General features: G+C 37.4%; 3 protein-coding genes across 5 annotated transcripts; 1 reads left to right on the top strand and 2 right to left on the bottom strand.

Moving 5' to 3' along the window:
- The first annotated feature begins 2,508 nt into the window (after positions 1-2,508).
- On the top strand, positions 2,509-13,018 carry LOC113763009 (CLP protease regulatory subunit CLPX2, mitochondrial). 2 transcript variants are annotated; one of them, XM_027306683.1, is made up of 15 exons: positions 2,509-3,430; positions 3,956-4,017; positions 4,863-4,969; positions 5,141-5,224; positions 6,896-6,942; positions 8,386-8,460; positions 8,644-8,721; positions 9,532-9,588; positions 10,042-10,112; positions 10,189-10,288; positions 10,438-10,542; positions 11,424-11,486; positions 11,631-11,753; positions 12,243-12,401; positions 12,776-13,018. In XM_027306683.1, exons 1-15 carry the CDS (start codon positions 2,687-2,689, stop codon positions 12,845-12,847), a joined length of 1,947 nt encoding a protein of 648 aa, XP_027162484.1. In that variant the 5' UTR covers positions 2,509-2,686; the 3' UTR covers positions 12,848-13,018. The 2 variants fall into 2 exon arrangements, with proteins under 2 accessions (XP_027162484.1, XP_027162486.1); XM_027306685.1 differs by lacking the exon at positions 12,776-13,018 and having other exon boundaries at positions 11,631-11,801; positions 12,243-12,325.
- Positions 13,019-13,608: 590 nt separating this feature from the next.
- Positions 13,609-15,597, bottom strand: LOC113761495 (NADH dehydrogenase [ubiquinone] 1 beta subcomplex subunit 3-B-like). 2 transcript variants are annotated; one of them, XM_027304508.1, is made up of 2 exons: positions 15,220-15,597; positions 13,609-13,782 (listed from the first exon to the last, which is right to left on the bottom strand). In XM_027304508.1, exon 1 carries the CDS (start codon positions 15,455-15,457, stop codon positions 15,230-15,232), a length of 228 nt encoding a protein of 75 aa, XP_027160309.1. In that variant the 5' UTR covers positions 15,458-15,597; the 3' UTR covers positions 13,609-13,782; positions 15,220-15,229. The 2 variants fall into 2 exon arrangements, with proteins under 2 accessions (XP_027160309.1, XP_027160308.1); XM_027304507.1 differs by having other exon boundaries at positions 13,609-13,820; positions 15,220-15,596.
- An 806-nt stretch (positions 15,598-16,403) lies between these two features.
- On the bottom strand, positions 16,404-24,167 carry LOC113757976 (protein STICHEL). The gene is made up of 6 exons (XM_027301041.1): positions 21,460-24,167; positions 20,900-21,119; positions 18,398-18,961; positions 17,515-18,262; positions 16,891-16,981; positions 16,404-16,803 (listed from the first exon to the last, which is right to left on the bottom strand). The coding sequence occupies exons 1-6, from the start codon at positions 23,695-23,697 to the stop codon at positions 16,702-16,704; spliced, it is 3,963 nt and encodes a 1,320-aa protein (XP_027156842.1). The 5' UTR covers positions 23,698-24,167; the 3' UTR covers positions 16,404-16,701.
- Between the last annotated feature and the right edge of the window lie 1,583 nt (positions 24,168-25,750).

A 25,750-nucleotide genomic window follows, 5' to 3' on the forward strand; every position in this document is an offset into this window, starting at 1 on the left:
GTTTAAATAGAAAGACCAAATCGAACCGTTGCTGTCAAGAAATCCCAAGAAAAAGCATATGCAAAATAGAGGGGGAACCGGACTAAGTTGGTCGCTGGCAGTTGAGATACCAGACAGAAAATAACCTTGGATTTATGCACCTCGACTTTAATACAAATGTTACGGAGCGTAGAATTTAGAAGGTTCAAACTTCAAGCCGTATATTTGGTTGAGTAGCCAACCTTAAGAATCAAAGTGCCATTTTCATGCTGCGTTGGCCTCTTGCCTCCGTCTCACCTGGTCTGCTAAAAATCCCTTTCTCGCTTTCATATTATCTTTTTCTTCCCGACAGCTACGTCCAAATATCCTTTATATTATTGTATTTGCTAGGTTTGCATTTTATTACGTTTCCGTTGTCAGCTAGGGATGCAAGTCATCAAACATAAGTCGTTCCCATTAGATTTAATCGTCCTAGCATTTGTCTTGGTGAAATTGCAATGCACCTAACCATGTACGACAATTATGCATTGCCGAATAACAATTGGCGTTTGGTACTGAGACGATGCTGTAATTTGTCCATAAACGATATAAGAAGAAAAATAGGTTTGAGTGAGTTCAGTTCCGATCATCACTACCGGTTAAAATATATCCCTGAGATAATGGATTGCTTATTGGGATCGTCCATCAATACTGTCCTCACATCAGTAGTATGATTCGAGCATGGATTTTTTTTTTGGCCATAAAAAAAAGGAGAAGGAAAAAATATTAAGTGTTCTAAAAAACCTACAAGTTAGGTTTTCTTTAATTAAGGTTTTTTAAGATATCCATTGCATAAAAAAATGTCCTAGTTTGCCTCAACAAATGTGGTCAATGTATGTTTTTCATTTATACTTTTACCATGTCATAAGTTAAATAAAATAAGCAAATGAATAAGAAATAGTAACGCTCTGTGTGCTTGGTAAAACCCCTTAAGCTTTTAAAAAAAAAAATTTAAAAAAAACGGCAGGCTTTTTGTTTTGAAATTGATTTTCAACTAATTGTAGTTGACATCTTTGTGCAAAAGTGAAGCAGAACCCAGATTCGAATTTGAAAAGAAATATTCTTATGTCTTTGAAACTGTATTATACAGTGGCAACTGAATCATGGTTATCAAATTTTAAGTTTGCAGCAGTTGTACAAGTTTGAGATGACAAAAGAGTCAATTTCAGTTAATAAGTAATAGGCTAATACCCCCGCAGGTAGCTCGGATGGTTCGCTCCCCCCTCTTTAAAGTATGGCAATCTACCTGACTTCGGTCAAGGTTTGAGTCTAGTTGTTGACTTGTTCGGTGTGGAGTGGGGCCTCCTCTCCCGGACCGTAGTAGGGATTAGTCGGGGCCCTATAAGGATCGATCCGGATACCTCCTGTATTGACAAAAAAAAAAAAAAAGTAATAGGCTAATAGGAATATCAAAATATAGAGGCACAAAACTGAAATTTCTAACAAGTTCCTTTTTCCTAACCTCAACCCTTAGCACGCCTGACCTTCAACTGTTGTAATTTGACTAATTTCAGGCATTGGATAAAGCCATTTTACTTTTAATTGGGCTGTTGAATGAGGGATGGATCAGAGCAGGCCCACTGTCACAACTAGGACGATGCAATTAGCTTTCTTCTGCTTTTTGGCAACAAAAGCACATTCTATGAAGACTATGATCATGGATTACGAGTTTCTTGACATGCTGGCAACCAAAATATTTTGGAGAGGAAAAATTGTTCCTTTAAATGAATTCTTTTGTCATTCACTATTATAATAAAATTGTAATTTTATGTTTATAATGAAGTCAAATCGGTAAAATTTGATTTTAACTTACATTTTCAATAACTTTTTACTTTAAATTCATTATGTAACCCACAAATGATTATTTTTTAGTGGCACAAAAGTCCAATTCATATTTAATTTTGTCTCTAAAAAAGTAAAGAACAAGATATAATTCGAACCATATCTTTTTTTTGTAATCTAAAAAACGTTCGATCAAACCTAATTTATATTTATTTTTCGCCTTCGAAAAGGTGAAATTTAACTTTTATATATAAAAAGTGATTGTATGTGAATCACGTTGTGATTTCATACTAAAGAATAGTCGAAAACCTAGATTTGGACTTGATTTGATTAGAGATATAAAGTTATTATTTTAAAAATAAAGGACGAAAAATTCACTTAACGAAACATAAAAAGCGTTTTAAATAATTTTCCTTTTTAGAAAAACCCGAGTTGGCAAGTTTAGCCAAAACAAAAATGTTGGAACAGATTAAGCTTTTGATTTATACAACTATTACCTTATTTCATTTTACGAGAAATAATATTTCAAAAAATGCAAGGCAATGGCAAGCTTTTGGTTTTAAACTTGACTTTCTAGTTTCTACTAAATATTTCTATCAAAATAAAAATTTTGTCTAATAAAAACATGAAAAAAAAAACGTTCTTCGTCAAACGGAGCTAAAACTCGAGCTCCACTCAATTTTGAGTCAGCCTTATTTTAATCGAATTCAGCAGCTGAGACTGAGAGCATCCCTTAGTGGCTAGCGGATGGTGGAAATCCATTCGCTGACTCGAAAACACCGCCGCATTTCCCACCGCCTCCTATTAGTACCTGTGTCATCACTTTGTCAGTTCCCCGGCCAGTAATGCTCTGAAACTCCGACTATTGGACTCCGAAGACGGGAAGATGTCCGGCATATTCCGGTACAAAACCAAGCTCCGTTCCCTCGCCCCAAAGATTACCACACTCTCCCTTTCATCCTCCAAATTCCACTCCTCCCCTCGTAAAACCCTCCGCAAAATCTTCGAATACTTCCCCAGTCCCCAGCCCCGACCCCACCTGAACCCCCTAGGGTTTGTTAGCCATATCCAAGAACGTCACAAATGGCACGGGAGTTCGGATAATTACGATCATATTAAAGCGGAAGTGAACTGTCCGCGCTGCTCGAAGCTCATGAGTGTTCTGTTCTCCAATCGCCCGTTATCCATTTCTCGGAGCGAGCCCGGAGTTTACCAGGCGGTGAACTTGTGCCCTAACTGCCGTACGGCGTTTTATTTTAGGCCGTTTAAGTTGGAACCGTTGCAGGGGAGTTTTATTGAGCTTGGGAGGCTTAAAGGAGGGAAGGTGGATATGGAGGGGAATAGTGAAAGTGGTGTCACTGGAGGAAGAGGAGGAGAGAACGGGAAGAAGATTTGGGAGAAGCTGAGGAACTATAGTGGCGGGAGTAGTGCTAGTAGTAACAATGTGAAGGAGGGGAGTTGTAACAGCGGTGGAGATGTGGAGGAGAAAGCTGTGGGGCCCGCATGGGTGGAGGTAGGGAGTGGAGGAGGGGAATTTGAAGGGGCTAATTTGGGCAAGGAGTTGCCGACTCCGAAGGAGATATCTAGAGGGCTTGATGACTTTGTTGTTGGACAAGAGAGAGCTAAAAAGGTTTGCAATTTTGTTTTTCAATTTGGTGATTCTTTCTACTTTTGTTATCTCTTATGTCTGAATGGTAATGCAACTATTAGAGGAAGAAGAATAGTGGGTGGTTTTAAGAAACTGGTTATTGGCTGCTTGGGATGGGTTTGGATGGGATGGAGTAAGCCTTTTATTAAGTTTTGAGTTGTCGAAACTTTTAAGGTTTTGTTGTGTACTATACTAGTACAGTCGCTTAAATGGACAATAATGATTCAAAAAATTATGGGTTTTAAGCACTAAGTTTTGGTGAAATATGAGTTTACGTGAAGTGTTAGTATGTTTGATTCAATTTTAGTTATTGATCAATTGTACGTTTAGTTTACTTACCAAAAGAAAGCCCATGAATGATTGATTTAGAATGCAGTTGCACAAGTGTTCTTCTATGTAGGTTTGATATGTCTGAACTGAAATCCCGTTGAATGAAACCATGAAGCTTTTGCACCAGTTTATGATTTTGAACGTGCCAGTGAATTTTTTCTTTTTCCTGATGGACAGGTGCTATCTGTTGCTGTTTACAACCACTACAAAAGAATCTATCATGCTTCCTTGCACGGAGAGTGAGTCCTTTTGGGTCTTTTTGAAGTTTCATTGAACTTGCTACTTAATGGAATTGCGCGTCCTGGATATGCAATTAATCAGCACGATTTTTGAATTATCACCTTCATTGGGTTCCTTGACTGAAGTACTTGCAAAAAGCAAAAAATTAGACCAACTAGTGGTTTTATTTCAAAATCAGAAACTGAAACATGCGTTGTCTTTTTGGTGGTGCATGGCTGTTGAAATCCACATGTGAGTTTTAGTCATTCTTTAAATTATCCTTGCATCTAGATTTTGTGCTATCTCAATACCATTATAATGATTGCTACTGTGGTTTCAACTTAATGCTTGTATTACCATGTTACGAGGGATGGATAAGAGCATAAATGGATCATTGGCTTTTCCAAGTTTCTTATTTTTGAGTTTACACTTATGCTTTATTCATATAGCACCATCTGTTGATAAATATTAAGTTCTCTATGGCTGCTTTTCATCTTTGGCTTCTTTCCATCAAATAAATGGTTAATCGAGAGATGCTTCTATATTCTTTAATCATGATGTAATAAAAGAGAAACTGCTTGCACCAGGGTAAACGTATTTGCTGTTCTTCATGTTTGGCTTCTTTTTTTTTTTGTTTCAAATACATGATTAATCGATAGACACATCTATATTCTTTAATCACAACATAATAAAAGAAAAACAACTTGCACCAGAATAAATGGAACAGAAGGTAGCCTGCAATTTCACATTCCATCTCTTTCAATTATCATAATCATATAGTGACTTGTGCTGATAGAGTTTATTTTGGTCCCAACTTCAAAACATGATCTGCATTATCATCAGTTGACATTGAATTTGTCATCAGGTCAGGTGCGGAATACAGGAGTACCGATGGTAAGATTGGAGATTTTGATGCTGATGATGTGGAGCTGGAGAAGAGCAATGTGTTAATGATGGGCCCAACAGGCTCAGGTGTGGCCTTTGGTCTTCCAAATTTTTGTTTTAACCCTGCATAAGCTGCAATATAGGATCGATATTCTTCTCCAACAAGACTATTCATTTTTTATTTTCAACTCTGAAAATTAGTTATGGGCACATCCTAACCTTTCTAATATGGGCATTCCATCTTGATTGAAAGGACAGGGAAGACTTTACTTGCAAAGACGTTGGCTCGTGTTGTAAATGTGCCTTTTGTCATTGCAGATGCAACAACACTGACTCAGGCAGGTTTGAGATAATTTGGGATAATTTGGGACCATACCCTTTCTTTTCCAATATTTATCTATCATTCCTTGCCTGTCATAGGAATGATATAGGCAGTTATCAGCATTGGTGCCTTTCTGATTCTATTTTTTTTAATATGTATATGCAATTATTTACTTTTTGAATTCTTTATAAAGAGATACGTAATATATCCTAAGTGGACTCTCATTTGTGTATGTATGTTGTCATAGATGCACGACAGTTTGGTAAACTGGAGCAGAAGGGGAGGAAATAGATGTTTCAAAATGCTCTATTGGGAAAGAATATCTAAAACAGTATAATTTTTTATGAATATACTTGTAGACTGATGCATTGATTCCAGAAATGTTATCTCTGCCAAACAATAAGCCTTATTATGAAATTTCTCTGTGAATTTGATTTGCATGGTCAACTGAATCCATTTAATGCATAGCACTCTTTAAATGTTCAAGAGTGAATCAAAGAACTGATTGATGTGTCATCTTGTATCAGATCATTGAGAGACCTTTTAATTTTTCAAGCTGTCTTTGTTACCCTACATGTGTGATGGAGAGTTATTGAATGTCATGTAATAGTAAGGTAGAGGACTTAGGGTGCTTGTAGTGTTCTCCTTCATCTTTCTGTATATTCAAAAGACCAATACCAGCCAATTTAGTCAGCCATTTACTTCACTAGGTTGGTCTCATGTGCAACCTTTGTTTGCCCCTTGGCATGTCAACTGATGTTCTTTGCAGTGGCAGTGGTGTTCCCATGTAGTGGGTGTCAAGGCAATTCTGAAATGATTGCATAAGTAAAAACTCCCAGACAGATGATGCTGGCACATTGAGAATGGTGAAAATTGTCTGACAGAAACAGTACAAAGCATGAATGACCTAATAGAGGGAATTGACAGTTATAATGATGCCGTTCTACAATTGAACACGCCCTTAATATCAATTTTTTGGTTCAACTTGATAAACTTTCTAGTTCCACGAAGTGATCACTGGGGGGTGGAGGTTTATGTTTGTGGTTAGGTATCTATATTAGTTATAAAGGGTCATATCAAATTTTTATAGATAAATGGTTGGATGAATATCGGAAGAATGTCTTCAATACTTCAGTATCTGGTTACGTCTGACACATGGCATGTCAGTCTGTGTAGTTGGTTTTGTTCTTCCCAATAAGTCCCTTTTGCATTCATGAGTGAGATATAGGATAACCATATTTTACATGAAAGAAGAGCAGGTTGGCTTTTATGTTCATAGTCCTGCAAGAACTGAAGAAGTGTAGGTAAAGGATTTCTCCTGAGCTGTATTACTGGACCTTTTTATGACCAATGACTATTCCTATCAACTGGTGAAGCACTTGACAATATGCAAGACACACAAACAAAAATTTCTCTAGGCATTCATTTTCTTTCGGAAGTTCCAGTCGTCAAAAGCTTTCTTCAACTCACCCAAAGAAAAAAAAGAAGCTTTCTTCAGCTGTTTTAATTTTAATTTCTCTGCACCATTTTTCAAGAGGTTGACATTTAGGAACTGAGCCCAAATTTGATTCCATTTTATCCTTGTAGCTGTGATTTTTTTTAAAATATTTGTTTAAATACTTGTTACATGCTTGATTATATTTTAGGATTTGTTGTCATGATCTAACCTTAATCTGTTTCTCTTCAGGCAGGTTATGTTGGAGAAGATGTGGAATCCATTTTGTATAAACTACTCATGGTATGCTTATAAGATTATGGTTGATAGACTGAAAATGATAGTACATGGATTAAAATGTAATTCAATTAGAGAAAAAGGAAAAATAACTCTGGAGATATGTTATGGCTGCAGTGCACATTCAATTCTGCAATAGCAGTAATTTGCTGTCTCTTTTGAGGACAAAACAGAAAGTTCATTGAAAACTCGTTAATTGCACTGACGACAGGAATTTTAAAATCACCTAGAAAGTCCTTGAACTGGAGCCTATGTATCATCTAAAAAGAGTGATGTTAACTATAGTGGATGACATTTGATTGTTTTTGGCCCTTTGTTTTTCAGTTCACTTCTCATTTATCAGTAAAAAAGTAAATATTAACTGGACACAATGTGATAAAGTATCAGATAATATGATTCAAGATTGTTTTCATTTTAAAAAGTTTGTTTCTTTCCCTTTTGCTCCTCTTCTGCCGCCTTCTTTTGTTGTGTACTTTTGTTGGTTGATACTCTATAATGTCAAGCTTGGTATTCATGTTCCTTCACTATAAGTGCTTGAGAACATAGAACATTCCCGTTAGACGAGTGTAAGTAATTGCTGGGATCAAAATATATTGTAATTTTTGGTTCCTTCTGTTGTTTTTATATAGGGTATTCCTTGAATTCATGTGAGATTTACAAGTTTATGTATATAGGCTAAGGTTTTCTGGACAAGATTTTGAAATATTTTATCTCAAGGTGTTCAACACTTCTTCTGTTGGATAGCATAATTATTTGGGTTGTAAATAGAGCTTTTGAATTGCCTTTTTCTGTTGGATAGTCAAATTACTTTTGTTTCTTTTAAGGAATATTGAAGATGCTAATATGGAGTTGAAGTGTGATTGGCTTCACAAGGTTGTGCATTATGGTAACTCCATCACCAAGATAGTTGAGGCTGACTCTTGTTCATTTTGTGCCTGGAGGGAATTGGATGCTAAAGATGGGAATATGGGACAAATTGCCCCCAGTAGTCATAATGGATTCAATAGAGGAAGTGCTTGATAACATGACAAGTGTTAGATCAAAGTTTTTGCCTATAAATTAGATTCTCATTGTAGGACATAAATAACGGGAAAATCATTATCTATAAATTTTCATGCAGGTGAAGTGGTAGCTTTTCATAAAAGTTTCACTGTCCCTTTTTCTCTAGGTTGGCTGGGTAGTACAGTTTCATATTATAGTTTAATTATCAAAACTGATCTGTGCTTGCAGGATCGTGTTACACGTTGTTTCATTTTGCTGGAATATATGGATTAGTATAGGCAACTTTGTTGACAAAAGATCTTTTTTTCATCATATGTTGGTTAAACATTTAGCGGTTCGTTTGTAATTGTGCTTTGTAACTTGTCTGGCATCTCTTTTTCTGCAAGAGTTGTATTGTTTTTCTGCGTTTCCCAGATACTGAGTAATAAGCCTCATCTGGTATTGTAGGTTGCAGACTTCAATGTTGAAGCAGCTCAAAAAGGCATTGTATACATTGATGAAATGGACAAGATGACAAAAAAGGTGTAGCAATTATTACTATTACTATTATTACTTCTATTATCATCATCATCATTATTTTTATTGTTGTTGTTATTGATTTTATTATTCTTGTTATTTATGTGTGTAGTAATCATTAGTTTCCCTATTCGTTGGCAAAAATTGAGTCCTTATCTGTGATAACTTCTCATTGATACTTCAGTGCAGGCTGAGAATTTGAGTGCCGGCAGAGATGTATCTGGAGAGGGTGTTCAACAAGCATTGCTGAAAATGCTGGAGGGAACTGTAAGTGTTTCACTTGTAAACAGAGCCTATTTAAGTTGACCAAATGATTTGGTTTGTCAAATGTTTACGAAATTTCTTGTGGAAATAACCTTCTTTTAGAGGCTTGAATGTTCTAGAGTTCTACTGACACTTATTGCATGGCTTTGGTAAATGACCTGATGCACCAAAAAATTTTATGATCTTTCTTTTGAATTTTTTTCAGTATCATGCATGTTATGGCTAGTGCTGTCACTTCACATTCTTTTGTTCTGGATTGGGTGTCTCTTATGCCCTTAACACATCACAAATTTAGCTGTTGTCTCTAACATTGTAACCTCCTTGCTTTCTGACATGAAAAGGGGGTATAATGCTATTATAGTGCTACAGTTTTGCTTTTAAAGGAAGAAGCAGTTGCATGCATATAATCCCAAAAAAAAAAAAAATACACAGACAATTTAAATTCCTCAATAATTGGACTTATGCGAGCGTTACATGTCCTTACAGCTTTAGAGTGCAATTAATTTCACCACTTATTTTTTGTGTTTAACGTACATACATAATCAATTAAACGATGGACCGCAATGACTTTTATGATTACGTGACCAGCTTGTTTGCCATTTACATTTATTGTGAACTAAATTGCTGTATGGAATTGTGTTCAAGTTAGAAATAGATGGACTAAAGTGATTATTTTAATTGCAGCCTTTCCATAAATTATGTGCAGTGTAAAATGTTGCACCCTGTTCTGGTTGCACAATTCAGAAGTTAGCACAATCTTTGTTTAAGTTTTGCTGCTGAGAATTATCTCACTGAGGAAATGTTTTTATTCAGATTGTAAATGTACCTGATAATAGAGCTCGAAGGAACCCACACGGTGACTCTATTCAGGTATAAGGGCTTATTGTTTAATTTTGCATCTCTGTATCTAAAATTCACAAGGTTCTGCATTATTTAATTTATATTCTGGCTTCAGAAATACAATTTATTCAGTTTTTGGAGTTTGCTCTTGGTGATACACATTTTCCTACTTAAATTTTAGATTGTCATCTACTTGAAAGAAACAAAAAATGATTTACTAGCTGCTGTTTTTATTTTCTGGAATGGACATAATAAATCATGGGTTGCACCTTTAAATTGTTTCTCATTTTGTGATGGCCATTAAATTGATTGGACATTATTGGAACGTTATAAATGCCTGTCTGATTTGTGACATTTTACATACCACTTGGATGCTGAGTATGCTTTTATTTGTTGCATATTCTAGAAAATTTGAGCCTCTTGAATTCATCATTAGTTTCTTAACATATATTGCTTCACCCTTATATTTCAATGCATTTACAGATAGATACAAAAAACATCCTTTTTATATGTGGTGGAGCCTTTGTTGATTTGGAGAAGACCATTTCAGAAAGGTAGACATGGCTGACCAAGTATGTCTCAGAGATAACAATTACTGTTTTGGTTTCTATAAGATTTCTTATGTTCCAGACGACAAGATTCTTCCATTGGTTTTGGAGCACCAGTTCGTGCTAACATGAGGCAAGCTGGTCTAACTGATGCTGCAGTGACATCCTCACTACTAGAATCTGTAAGGGTTGATGATTCGTAAATACAAGGACAACAGCTTCTCATAATAAAATTAGTGTACATTATATGCCTTAGCTTAAGCTTGGCTACCTTTTCACACACTGCAACGTCCTAAAGAGATAAACTGGAAGTTGCACTGTAATTTTCCAGGTAGAGAGCGGTGATCTAATCGCATACGGGCTCATACCTGAATTTGTTGGGCGGTTTCCTATTTTGGTGAGTCTGTCTGCTCTAGATGAAGACCAACTTGTTCAGGTGAGTATTTCTTTTTTGTCATATTATTCTTTTTCTTTTTTTCGTTTAAAAAATTGTGGTATAATGATTGAATTCTAAGGTGCCTGAGGTCTGAATATACTTGCTCGTGGTTGGAAATCTCTAGCTGGACTTTGATGAATTAGAAAGAAAAGAAAAATATCATATGGATCTTTGGGTGCCAGCTCGAAATCTATGTTTCTAGAATTTAAAGCAAGAAAAACCAACATATAGCTTAATTATGGAAAGAAAAAAATAGAGGCATCCTTTTTGGTCCTGAAACCAGCATATGCAATATACGATCTCCATACTTTCCCTGGGCAGCTGCTTTCCAGCATGCATCAACTACCCAAGTAAATGACATTGTCAGTTTCTTTTAATATAATATTTTAGCGTGGAACGATCTTGTCAATTTAAATTTAGTTTGCAGGATTTTTTTCCGGCACTAAAAATCTAGTAAAAACTTGGTTGTCCCATTGATCCTTTCCTTTTAGTTGCAATACTTCTTTTCTAACTATACTTGCGTAAATATTTTTGACTTTTGGCTAAAAATAATATTCAAACTCTTTCAATTTATGGTCAAACTTAAATACTTGTTCAGTTTTCTCTTCTCTTCTTCAAATCCACAATCTGAATCTCAAAATATAATCTGAAGTGGCCTCAATATGCATTTGTGTACCATGTTTTAAATGGTCAAAATGGTATTCTTGGGAAAAGAATCCAGTGCATCCAGTGTTCCATAAGACGTGCAATCTTGGTATATCTACTGTCCATATAAAATGATGGAGCGAGTGAGTTAAGAACTTGCGATTTTTATGATACTGCTCTTTTGATTTGCTTGAGAATTTTAACTTCTGCTAATGGCATCATAATTTGTCCTGTAGGTTCTCACTGAGCCGAAAAATGCCCTCTGCAAGCAATATAAAAGGATGTTTGCCATGAATAAAGTAAGCTTGTGATCCTGTACTATAGGTGGCCAGAGAAGTTTAGTTTCTGCCGCTTCTTTTTTGTGACAATTGTGACAGTTATTTGCAACTGGGTTTGCCTTGTCTGTTTTTTACACTTCTATTGAATTGACTTTCACAATGCAGGCCAAGTTACATTTTGAAGATAATGCACTTAGACTTGTTGCAAAGAAAGCAATAGCAAAAAAAACTGGTGCACGAGGCTTAAGAGCAATACTTGAGAATATTTTGACAGAGGCCATGTTTGAGGTATATGTTAGTGATCTGATTTCAGTGTAGACAGAGGCCATGTTTGAGGTATATGTTAGTGATCTGATTTCAGTGTAGACCTTTTCTGAAAGTTTGTCATGATTGCTACATCATCATCATACCTTTTCAAAAGCCACACCCCAGCACTGAGAGTACAGTTTGTTCTATTGAGAAAAAAGTTTGGCTAATTTTTAAAATATGTTGCAAGTATAGCTGGATAGTTGATAAGTATGTTAGTTGCAGTCTCTTGATTTTGATGTTGCTTTTGAGGCTTGATTAGATTCGTTTTTGGCCATTCTGTTTTTCAAAGCTGAGTAAATTGATTATGGCCATCTTCTCATAAATTGCCGAGAATGGTTACAACATGGCATTTGCAGAATTGCTACATTGAACATGTACTTTGTCCACATCTCAAATATGCACGGTTTTTACTGCAAGGCATGCAGGTCAATTTCAATTGTTTATTAATCTTTGATACTTCATCTGCAGATTCCTGATGCTGGATCTGGGAGAAATCTGATTGATTTAGTTTTGGTTGATGAAGATGCAGTAGGGTCACTGGACAGACCTGGCCTTGGAGCAAAAATTATTCATGGCAATGGTGGGTTGGAGCGTTCTCCTTATGAAACAGAATTGAGAGATGGACAGGTAGGTTCTGTTACCTTCTTTTGGCGGAATTCCCAACTCTGTTTGTGCTAAGCTGTTGTTGGCTTTTACCGGTTTTCACTGAAGTTTAAATCGCATCTCCAAGTTTAGTTCCCTGTTAAAATGCACGAGCCGTTGCATATCAACCTAATGATGCCTGAATACGATTGTAAACTCTCTCTGTTCTTTTATGCTGGGGAAAAGCTTGGCATCTACACTCTGTCTGGTTTCTTTATGAGGAAAATTAGTAGAATTGATATACTGTTGCAGATTATCATATGTTGCACTAGTGATTTATAAGAGAGTTCAAAGACATTTTTAGTAGCTGAAATATTTCTGGAGAATGTTTAATTATAGGGATTTACATTGGCTTGCAGGAAGGAGGGGAGATGGTGAGGGTAGACTTGGATGGAGAATTGGAGGTTCCAACAGCCGCCCTAAGCTTGTAAATAATTGTTGTGTAACCTTTCCTCCAGTATACAGTTGGTATGAATGAGAACCGCTTCAAAAGGTTGATAGATGGCCAAGTTTCGTTCGGCTAGAGCTCTTGATTGAAATTTTCTGCAGCACTTGTATCTTCTTTATGAGCCATAAGCGCACCGCAAGCTTTTCTTAGCAAATTTCTTCGGCGTTTGCATCTAAAATTTGCAGATTAAAGGCCTGAATAAAAAGTGCACTGGTTCAGAGGTTCAATTGAGGGATGAACAAACGTTTAACTTTATAACTACTATAAAAAAAACTATAACTCAGTATAAAAATACTCTATTATCTCGTTAGTTACTTTTTTATTACAAACAAATATCTGGAGTATAATATAAAACGGGTGAAAGCATAACTGAGTTCGGAAAAGCTTCTCTTCTGAATTTCCACGGGTACTCATATCAACCCTGCTGCATAAAGGGCAAAAGAAGCGGAAAAAATGTCGGGGAAAAAAATCTATATCAAGGACTGGATTGAGGGTTACTAGGTCGCCCTTTTGTTTAAAAGATATGCCAGCTTAGTGATTTGATTTTTCGAGAACCCAAAACTGCCAATCCAGTTTCGGCAAGTGCATGGAAAATATTGTATATGCTTTTAGTATACATATGCTTTTATCCTTTGATGCATATCACTTAATTTTAATTTAAATTTGAATATGATTTTTTTTTGCGTACATGACATACATCTAAAGTAATACTGTATACACTTTTAATGCATACAAGATAAAACCCTAGAAAATAAAGGCATTATAACAGACAAATGTTACAAAAACCAGAATCAAAGTTGTTATAAGCATAAAGTTGCAATACAGTAACACTTGATACAATTATTGTTGACGACAGAAAGTTCAGTTCAAAACAAACATAATGAATACTGAATGCCGCTGCCTTTCATCAAGCATCACCTGCACGCGCAAGATTCAAAGCTAAACAATCTCTCACACAGCATGTAGCCAAAAGAGTGACAATTAGCAGAAAAGCGTTGGTTTCAGACTTGATACACTCTTTTGCCATTTCTGAAGAAATATACAGAGACGAGATTCCCTTCCACCAAAGAAACACAAAAGGAAAAGAAAACCTGATCATTGGAATATTCTCATACATGCATCAAATCAACAAGAAAATGAATGTTGCATTTATAAACCCATAATCCAGGGGATTAAATAGAGGAAAAATTAGCTTTAATTCAGGATCAAGAAGAAACTTCCATCCTACATGGAAGAGAAAGAAGGGCTCTGAACATGAGAATTCTGTTCCATTATAGACAGATTATCTATAAAATACTACAAAATAGGAGAAAAATTAGTTTCAATTTGGAGATGATAGTGGCCTTTGGTTCAGCCTTTTTCCTTTTCTCCTTTTTTTTTTTTTTTTTAATTTGGTTTCCTTTTGGGGAGGTGGGCCGAGCAGACCTGAGATGGATAGGGTGGTGGCTTAACCATCAATTTGAGGTTTACAAGAATTCACAGAATGTTAGTCCTAGCACATGAACGTTGATGTCAGTACGTAGACATAAATTTATAGCATCAAAAGGCAGTCAATTTGAGTCTCTTTAGGGATGTAATTCGAGTAGGGATGAAAGTTCAGAGTGCCAAAACCTATTCCTTAAGTTGGCTATCTCACTTTTGTATGTGCTTGGTATACAGAAACAAACGGAGTAGGCAATCAGATAAAAAAGCTGATTTGACATTTATTTAGAAGCTGAGGACACTGGTTGTATTTGGATTGCAGAAAAAACATGTTGCTTAAGGCTTTAGGTCCATGTAAATGCCATTTCTGAGCTTCACATTCAGTCCCATGATTGGAATTTCTTCTTCTTTATGCAACGAAGCAAGGAGATGTACATGCTCCTTTACAAAATGAAGACCCAGCAGAAACAGTAAGCAATTTTCATCTCTTAACATTGAAGAAAAGAAATTTTTTTTAAAAAAAAAGGGAGAAAAAGCTAGTAACCAAAAAGACAATAATGTTTAAAAGCTAAACAATATAACGACGGCAGAGCGTTCTCTTCCTCCTCTTTGTTCAGACATACAGCTATTAGTATTCACCCAAAAACAACAAACGTGACAGAAAACAGCAACGCACTTCGTGAAACCAGATGCCCCAATTTTGCAAGACAAAAACTTCAAATTATGGCATAAAAGCTTGGCAGAATAGAAAGACGCACAAAAATTAAAGGAAAACCCATTACTCCAAACGTAAAAGTTAACTCAAATATGCATCCAAATTACCTAATCGATCAACATAAATATGAAACAGGAATAAGGTATATAAATTTTGGGGGGTGGGGGGTGGGGGGGGGGAGCTACAAAGAAAGAAAGGAATGAAAGGGGGTGGCTGACCTGACTATTCTCAGTGAGAATGAGAACCGGCAGCAGAGGATGAGGCGTGAGAGTGAGAATGAGAAGGGGCGTAGATCTTGTTGTAAGCAGCTTCGCCGACGAGGTAAATCCCGAAGGCCACGAGAGCGATGCCGAGGCCAGGAGTGGCATGGCGGAACTGGTTAGTCAGCATCGGATGCTTCCTCCATTCATCCCTTCTCCTGAAGAACTCTCCAGTAGAACCCAGTGGCTTTGCCATGGTAAATTGACACTGCTACTACTACTATAATCTTTCTTCAATCGAGTCGTCCTTTCTTCAGTTCCCCTTCTGGGGTTTGTCGATTCGATGTCGATGATGATGGTGAGGTAATGCTGATTTAATTTTAGACTTCTTAGTGTGTGACTTGTGTGTGCATTTGGTGGGTCATGGAAATGAAGAAGGTTGTCATTCTCATGGGTCTCTCCTACACTTTGGGCCTCCCGTCACCATAAAACAAACGACGCGGCCCAACTCCTGGTTACCATGCTTACTAAAAATGTTCTGCTCTCAGCAGGAAGTTTGTGGATTTTCCTCATAATCTTGTCATGCTTGTTTGTGGGTATCTTCAATTGTTCAATTTAATGGAAGGTGCATGTTTTCTTGTTGGACTTAAATTCACGTTGTTGTGTCGAATTTGATCAGGGATGTGCTAATTTAAATAGATGTTACCTATTAAAATTTGTGCATTCTCCCTCTTTTAACATCCTCTTTTTTTTTTTTTTTCCACTTAGGGGGTGTCCCAGCCTTTTTTTTTGCCCAGACTAATCCCCCTAAATCCCCCTAAAGCCAGCAGAACCCTGGCCAAGGATGTCAACAATTTTACTACAGCAGGAGTCGCACATGAAACCTTACCGTAAAGACAGACTTATCAGTCCCGACCGAGCTACCCGCGGGAGCCCTCTTTTAACATCTATTCACTTCCAAGTTTTATTCTTGTTCCTTGTGTTAATTACTAGAACAATATACAAGACTTAAAATGATTATTTACCTATAACCAAATCATATGAACATTACCTAATCCAATTCAAACTACCACGAGAAATCAGTTCTTATATTTGTATCAAGAATTAATGAGTAAAAATTAGCTACTAGTAGTATTTTCTTGCAATCAAACTTCATTATTTCACATTAGACTATAACCGACTGCTTTGGACATTGAACATTGAAGATATATATACTAGTATTGGAGCATTGGACATTGGCACTTGAATCGTTCCCTTGTTAACTGCTGTCCAAAGTGCCCAAAAAAAAAAAAAAATTTTTGTCCCCCTTTTACTTTTATTGATCACTAAAAATTGGCTGGACCAAAAAATATTCATATGCCCAGCTTGTCAAAAAGCTTTACATCATATCTCATACTATAAAAAAAATGGTGGAAATGAGGAAATAAGCAGCAGCAAGTGTACAGAATTGAAGACGGGATCTCATGATTCTTGAACTTTGTGTTCCTGTCTCATTCCCCACTATATTTTGAATCTACTCTCTGTTCTTGACGCCTTTGCACACTCTCCAAACCATGAAAATCTTACGGCTTTATTCGAACGTACAGGGGTTCCTTGTTTAACCTATCATGCAGACACAGTTTCGCAAATCAGGCCAACTGTAGAACATAATGGGACTAAAAATGACAGTAAAACAGAAACATAGCCTACCTTTACCCTTCTGGGAGGTTTGGTCACTTTGGTGTTATTCCAGCAAAAGAGCCCACTGCAGCTGCCGCCACCCGGTCCTGATTCATATCCCCTGGAGTATAGAGAGTTAATTATGCGAGAAAAACACATGCACCATGCTAACCTACTCCATGAACTGGAAACGCAGGGCAAACATCTCTTCCTCAAATACATTGGCTCTTACCTTAAAGAACTCCACTTCTCAAAACATAAGAACATTGCTTATAGCTGCTCACAAAGAAATTTGCAGAAAGAGCTAGCTGAAACAAGAAAACAACTTTTCTTTTCCTATTTCGTAGTTTAAGGCCAACATCATAGCAGTAGTAGACTCCTCGTTTCACTACCCATTCATGGACTTTAAATCAGTGTAGAAAAGGTAACTTTTGAGAAAGTCAAGTCAACTATTTTTGACAAACTCGCATGCAGGTTTCAAGTTTCAACCACATCCACTAGGACTTTATATCAAAGATGTGGAGGAAAAAATGCACTAAATTCAGTTGTTAAGAGCCATCATTTGTCAGTTATTGCAAAATTTATAGTTAATATTCTCAAAAAACAATGGCAAACACCTAAAGCAGACGCTAAAGGAACTTAAGTAGTACTTACAAATTATCTTTGCTGAAATTGCCAACTATGTTGTTATCGTGCAACAAGCTTGGTGAAATGGGATAGTGATCAACCCTTTTACTGATTTGGTCCTTCTTGAGGGCTTTTCCATCATCAACCTTCAAACTTTTAATATCACGACTTAATTCATCCTCCCAATGCTGAGAAGACAAGTCTGCAGAGGCTGAAGATTGCAATTGAATGTGATGGTAAATGCCTTCTTGAGGTAGGACTTGATTTTTCTCAGGCCTTAAACGATTTGTTGTTCCAGGAGTTCCTTTCTCCATTGCCTGTAACCATGCAGTTTCCAACCTCTGCTCATGGATGATGGACTCTATTCTCTGCACAGGAACTTCTGGCTTTCTGTCCTTTGTATTACCCATCTTAGCATTTCCTGCAGAAGACCCGAGATTTGCTGGTAGTTTGTCTTCTGAATTATTGAAGCTTCCTCTTGATATCTTCAGAGACTCTTGACATGTATCAATGTTAGAATAGCCATCTGCTGAAGAGGAGAGGACTGCAGCGTTTTCCCTGTTCAAATTATTGGTTGCATGTGTTGGCTTTTGAACTGGAGAAATATCTGGGTTTGCATTGCTTAAATAGGTATCTCCATCAGGCAGCAGAACAATCCTAACTTCAACATTGCTTCTCAAAACAGTTTCAAATGAGTTCGTGATACTGCTATGAAATCTTTCTGCTCTGGTTTTTATATCACTATCTCCAAATGCAATATAAGCAACAAAAACACCTGCAAAGAGCAAGAGCCTCAGAAAGGAAGGCAAGTAGAGACTAGAGCACAGACTTCTCAAAACAGCAAAAGAAATGAGAAGCAAAAATTTGATGTGAATCAAGAAAAACCTAGATTTTCTCTATGCTGCTTTACCTTCCACATCAGCTATTGATACAAGCCTTCCATATGTATGAAGTAATTGCCTGAGTGTCTTTGAATGGCACTTTTCAACACATTTTACCCATATATCATCCAACATGCTGGAGGCCGTGCATCTAGATGTGTTAATTCCCGCAACAAAATCATCACATGTACCAGCCAAAGCATCTCCACTGATCAATTGGTTTTGAGAAGGATTTGGACTCAAGCCTTTGACATCCATTACAGGCAAAGAAGCCTCTTTACTGTTTGATTTTTGGTAGGTAGCTTTGTGGAAGGATGGGGGAGAAACTGAATTTCGAAGTGTGTACTGACGGTCAGGTTTTTGATTGCTAATACTACTGTCTTTCAGTGTACTAGAATAGTCTTCTTCTGTTGCCTTAGAGCTCTGTCTTCGACTGCTTCCGGAATGAGTTTGATCTGGCGAGGAGATAGAACCAAGCTGTAACAGTGTTGCTGTGAACCATGTTGACCGTTCACTTGAAACCCTTAACTGTTTCTCTGCTTCAGACAGAAGCTTTAGGGCACGCTTTAATCTCTCTAATTCTGCTTCGGTCACTGAAAAATTGATCAAGTCACTTTCTAGATCCAATATTAATAATCACAAATAAAAAAACATTCATTTTCTTTTTTGGGACATTACAAGAATTACTATCCATTTGGCTATAATTTTAGGTCTGTCACAGAGAAAAAGAAACAAGATAAAACTCTAAGTCATAGAGGGACGTTAACAATGAAGTCCAGCACATTTAAACTTTAAGCAGCATCTAGTAAAATCAGGTGTAGAATTATCATCAGAACTCGAGGATTGGTCTTTTGGGTAGTAAATGGACTCTGAAGATGAGTACAACAGACTCTTACAGTCACTTCTAGAGACAAATGTAAAAATGAGACAACATATTTTACTGAATCACCTTAATCTTAGTATCTCAAGATGCAAGGAATCTATACAACATTAATATGGAAAGGTTAGACATTTAAAGAAACCACACTAACCATCAAACAAGTTTTACAAACACCTTTATATACATTAGAGGGTTCCAATCTAAATCATACTCGGTGACTGGTCTAATTTCCTTCGGTCCAGCATAGGAGAGGTAGACTTGTGCCCGTTCAGGGGAAGTAGTGATACATTTTCCGTGTTTGGATGGAAAGTGTTACTCCCTCCGTCCCAAAAATAGATTTGCTTTTCAAAAGTCGAACTTTTTATCAATGGTAACTGAACACTGCTTTTGAGAGACATCCTTCCAGCTTTGCCCTCAAGTACCATAATAACAAATCACTTTGGTTTGATTCAATGACTGCTGTGGGGTCTTACATCAAATGTTAGCAGAATGGAACTTCACACTCATTTTGAAGCTATTGAAGTCACGCACTGGAACAACCCACAAAATGAGTGTTCCAATCTAAAGATTAGACATTTAAGATGGAAAGGTTAGATATTTAAAGAAATCACACTAACCATCAAACACGTTTAACAAACACCTTTAAATGCATTAGAGGGGTCCCAATCTAAACCATATTTGGTGACTGGTCTAATTTCCTTCAGGCCAGCATAGGAGAGGTAGAAAGAAATAAATATAGTAATTCTGGGACAGCCAAAAAGGTGAACTATGACATTAACAATGGGACAGAGGGAGTACTATTTATCTTCACAAGGACGGTGTCAAGTCCTCCCATTTTCTCCTCTATTAGCATAAGCATGTCAGTATATTTGGATCATGTGCAACTTCATTTTGCATTGACATAGCAGCCCAAGAGGAGGATGCGATGAAAGCCTATGAAGTTGCTGAAGAACAGTGTGGATTGAAAGGCTGAAATATGCAGCAAGCTGAAGTAAAGGTAGATCATTTCATCCACAGCAGCTTGGAGATACTTGGACGTATAAGAAAGCATATGTGAAAGCAAATTAAGTTAGATTTAGCCGGTACCAAGAATTAAATCACTTATCAAAATTCAGGGATTTCATTGTATGACATCACACTCAAGGGAACAGCTTGGCAGCCAAAAAGCCACCTGCAAAATACTTATGCCTTTAATTTGTTGCACCTGCTGTACTGTCTGACAGTCACAAGGCGAGAAAGAGGGGACAAAGAACCGAAGAGTTAAAGAAGGCTTAGTGGAGGAGCATCTTGCAGTCACTGTATCCTTTACTTCAATTAAGTTAAAAGCTCTTCCATTCATTTCTTTTTCTCGTTTTCAATGGGGAACAGCAAGTATTTAACCTCAACGATATCAATGCAGTGGAATTCAGTGTCAATTCAAGAGGCTTCCATTTTCTAGAAGGTATAGGCAAATTAGCGCATAATGTCATGCAATAATGCTTCCTGATTAATTTTTCAATATTTGCACCACTTATATGATGTCCTAGGCATTATACCAGGTGAAATCAGACAAAAAGCAACTCAAATAAACAAGCTAATACCTTTTGCAGAAACCTTTCCATCTTGGAAAAGAAGAAAAAGAATGTAAGGGTCAAGTAAAATGGACACTTACAGTTCCTCCCGCCAAAAAGTGAAGTAGTTTGTTTAGCATCAACAGTGGGATAAGTTCCAGAAATGATATCCATAATAAGGGTGGCCATTTGAGACATCAAAACTATTGGATCAACTCCAGAATCCATCAAATCCCTTCCTCTTTTTACTGTTTCTGCCGTGTCTGATGACATGGCTAACTCCAAAAGTTCCAACAGTTTCTCATCTGAAATTACACCAACCTACAAAGAAAAGAGTTTGTGGGTAAAGAAAAGTCTAACCATTAGAACATCAAACAGAGGACTCTTAAAGAATTCTTTGTTGTCTGCAGCGTGAACTTGCCATTATAAAAGTGAAATAACAACTATTACAGGAATAAAGTCCACAAACATTAGCTTCAGCCATATTCCAGGAACCAATCCTCATATATAGCATGCAAGTGATATATAAGATTACGAATACCATATTCCACAAGCCACAATGGGGATAATTAACGACAACTTACTACATATAGATAATGTTAACAATTTAAGTAAAGAACTCAAATTGTATTCCATCCAAAATATGGCAATGTGCACTTACAAGTTCATTTACAAGAGATGTAGTTATTCTTTTCCCCAATAAGCTCAGTTGGTCTAACATAGTTTCTGCATCTCGAAGTGAACCATCCGCATTCAAAGCAATTAGATCCAGAGCATCAGATTCAACATCTAAATTCTCTTCAACAGCAATCTTCCTCAGCCTGGCCAAAATGTCACCATCTCTAATCTTGTTAAATGGGTACTTCTGGCACCGTGATAAAACAGTACGTGGCACATTATCAAGATCAGTTGTTATAAGTATGAGCACCACATGTGGAGGTGGCTCTTCAAGAAACTTAAGTAATCCCATCCATGTCTTTGCAGGCAATAAGTGACATTCATTAACAACAAACACCTTGTATCGAGAAGAGGCTGATAAGGAACCTGCCAAAAGGACTTTCAAGAGGTACCTTATACTATCAATTCCCTTCTTGTTAGCACCATCAACTTCAACAAGGTCCCTGCTCTTTCCAGAAACAAAATCTGCACACTCTCTGCAGACTCCACACGGTTTGGTTTCTTCAGAAGCAAGACAATTTAATGCTGCAGCAAAGACTCTAGCAGTTGAAGTCTTTCCAGTTCCCCGTGGACCTTGAAAAAGATAAATAGGGGCAATTCTTTTCCTGGAAACTGCAGTCATTAGGGACTGAACTACAATATTCTGTCCAATCAATTCCTCAAAAAACATTGGCCTGTATTTCTGGCTCAGACTTGTAATGTTTTCTGGGGTGCCTTCTTCTTCCCCAGTCAGTGCTACAAGCTCTAACCCTTCTTGACTCCTGCAACTTGTTGACCACCTCCTTCCATCTAATCGGCTCAAGGCCTCCAAGTCCAGCTCACCATAGTTTGTTGAGAGTTCATCATCGCTATTACCAGTTCCTATGGATGATCCTATTCGCCCATCACCACCATTAGTTAGCAACGGGAGAAGACCTTGAGGAGCAGGCCTTGAACCAGGTCTCCTCTTGTTGTACCCCAGTGATGACCCACGACAACTTCGCTTGTACATTCTGTGACTTCCACATAAAATGGTGCTTCCTGTTCTCCTCAAAGTATCAGAAAGAGAAGGTGAAAAACAACTACCAGAACCCCCTTTGTACTTTGGGGTTGACCTCCTCGACCAGTAACACGGAATCCCACATCCTGAACGACCAGGTAAATCCAATGGATCATCCCCTTCTTCATCCCCATCATTTAAAGATACTGTAGTTGCATCCCAAGACCCAACTGTACTTGGATACCTAGCAACATACCTATTATAAGAGCTAGCAGACATAGCTGGGGTACTATATGAGTATGATGAATCCTCTTTCCGGCTACTCCTCAAAAACCTAGCAGCAGAAGAATTAGACCAATTTTTATTCTTAAGCTTTGCAAGCAAAGGTGAAACAGCAGAAGCCCTCCTCAAATCCTCTGAATTACAATAACTTTCAGTGTCATCGGACTGATCAACCAAACTCGACAAATCATCCCTCCCTAAACCCTCCAATGCCGTCCTTTTGGAACCCCTAGCTAACAAAATTTGTTCTTTCAATTTTTCACCTCGGCTTCTCAAATTTGACCTACAATAATTACTTTTCTTCGACTTTTTCTTTATATTTCTTCTAATAGATGGAGTAAAGCTGGTATCTTTACACTTAAAAATCATGGAAGCATATTTATCACTAGCATAAGTGTCACTCTTGGAATCAATTCCACCATTCCTAGCATCACTTAAACTATCCTCCACACTCTCCTCTGCTTCTTCTTGAGCCGAAGAAGATTGTTCCATATCATCATTACCAACATTTTCAAGATCATCATCAGCACATTGCCTACTCCTTTCACTTTCAGATTTTTGCATCTTCCAGTTATACAAGTACACCTTTTTCTCCTTCTCTTTCTCTTTCTCCTTAACATTATTACCATTACTAGCCTCATAATTAATACTTCTACTACTAGTCCCATTATTCTCTACTGTTCCAATAGGAAGTTGGAATTGAGTCTCACCATTGCTGTACAATTGCTTGCTGAAATCATTCTTGTGATGATGGTAATAATGCTTGGCAGCAGCGGATCTTGCTGAGTTCAGAGGGGACCGCCACGACGAAGTAGTCCCTGGATCTCTCAGCACCCTGGCCGCCTTCCTGATTTGGTTTAACTCTTTCTTCAAATGCAGGTTACTGGGATCAAACCCACCACCACCACCACCACCATTAGCACGGTTGCCACCACCACGGCCGCGCATTTCTGAGGACATTATTTTCCCCGGGGGGGCCCACGAACCAAATCAATTGAATCTTTCACTAGCTCCACGTACAATGCATTAGGCCTGCTTCATTACTCCACCTACAGCCCCACATTGAATTCAAGAAAACTGGGGCCAAAACCAAAGCTCAAGTTTGCAGGGCCAGATAAACTAAGAGAACATATTTTATTCAACAAATAAGTTAAAAACCCAAGTAGCATTTTCCATAGATATTAGGCTTGGATGGATGTTGACGGTTTTAAACAGCTATAAAATGGCGGACGGGAAGGGGGCTGTGGTCTTGTTACTCTTGTAGATGGAGTAGGGTTTATTCTGTTCAGAAGAAAAAAAAAAAGAAAAAGAAACGAGAAACGGGATTTTGTTAAACCAAGTTGGCAGTAGTCAGTCCTACTGGAAAAACAAGAAATGAGGGAAGGGGAGCGTTGAAATCGAAGAAAATTGATGTGAAAAAATGGAAAACTTCCCTCCTTTCCTCCATCCCTCCCCCTTCAAGCCCGCGTTTCTATGGACAGCGTCCTAGGCTCCTGCTAGTTACAAAGTGGGAGCTTTTAAGTTTTTGAGAGGCTCCAAAGATTCTTAAAGAGTTTTCTACTACTGTACTTGTGGATTTATGTGCGTTACTGTGTGAGTGTGTGTTATTTTGTCGGAAAGTTACGCCAATTTCTCCAGTTTTTTATGTCCCAGTCCTAAGTCCTAACGTTTCAAGTAGTAGCTAAGGCACATAGATTTGCAATTCTTGGTAAATTCTCCTAGGAGGAAGTTACATGTCTTAAAACAGGGTCTAAGCAGGCACTGGGACCCTTTTGTTGGTTTCCTGTCTTAAAAGGGAAAGAATACCAGTGGTAAAATTTCGAAAATATGTAAAGAAATCTTGTCATAATCATAGAGGAAAAACTACACACTGGAAAAACCAGTTTTCTTGGTTGTAGAGGTATAGATCAAAAGGTTCTTTTTCGATTACTAAAGCCAATGGTTTTATTGGTTTAGTCATTAGTGGGAGTAGTGACTAGTGATTTTCAATTTAAACAAATTGGGTCATAGTTTATTTTCTGCCATCTGGGGCCTAGAAGAGTAATGATTTTTTGGGTAAGAAAGTAGGGAGAGAATTATTGGTGGTTTTATTTGAAAAGAGGGGAAAATGTACAAATTTGAGTGATTGGTTTTGGACTGTGTCCTTTTGATGTGGAGATTGTATAGGCATGGGCACGTGCTGTGTTGTTCTGTGGCGATGTTATCTGCAGAGTGTTTGATGGAGCCAAACGCGTGGGAACAGTGGGAGTAATCAGTAACGGAGTAGGGAATGGTTTGAATAAAAGATTATTGCTGCAATTATTTCCAATTAAGGCAGCAGTCAAGGAGAGTTTCCCCATCAATCTTGGCTGAATGAAACAATCAAAGATTTCGTCCTCTTTTTTTTTTTTTGTTCTTATCACCTTCTTTTTTTCCGGGGATTAATTATCAATTCGCAATTCCATCCACAACGGATAAATTTTACGCGAATTCCGAACAACTATTAAACATGTCTAATAGTTGATCCAGAATCAATCCACGATGACAAGTGCAAAGATTTACGATTATGGCTTTCGTTTTTGAGGGAGTGAATGCGACAAGTGTATCATGTCAAACAAATATTGTGCTTTAACTAAGAAGTTGCGTGAGAAAACTAGAGGATTAATATCATAAATAAGCCTCCAATTTGTCTTCTGCAGGTGAATTGGTTGGTGAAAAAATGGTCACTCCAACGAATGGTCCTGCCCAGTGAATGAAGTATAACTCCAAGAATGAGTATGGCCCTGCTTAGTACCTCAAATTAATATCTTTGTCATTTGCAAGCTCTAAGTTAATTCACAATCCATGTAAAGAGGGTACATAGCATTGGTTTAACAACTGAAGAGCATGATATATATATATATAGATGCATGGCATGCATGGTGCTGGTGGTGTATGCCTGTACGCAATGACACAAACCATCAGAATTTGACTAGACATCCGTGTGAAGAAGAAAATAGTAGCAAACTACAAAGAAGTCAGTCCCTGGTTTGAA

Source organism: Coffea eugenioides, chromosome 2 (genome assembly GCF_003713205.1).
Source record: "Coffea eugenioides isolate CCC68of chromosome 2, Ceug_1.0, whole genome shotgun sequence".
NCBI classification, from domain to species: Eukaryota; Viridiplantae; Streptophyta; class Magnoliopsida; order Gentianales; family Rubiaceae; genus Coffea; species Coffea eugenioides.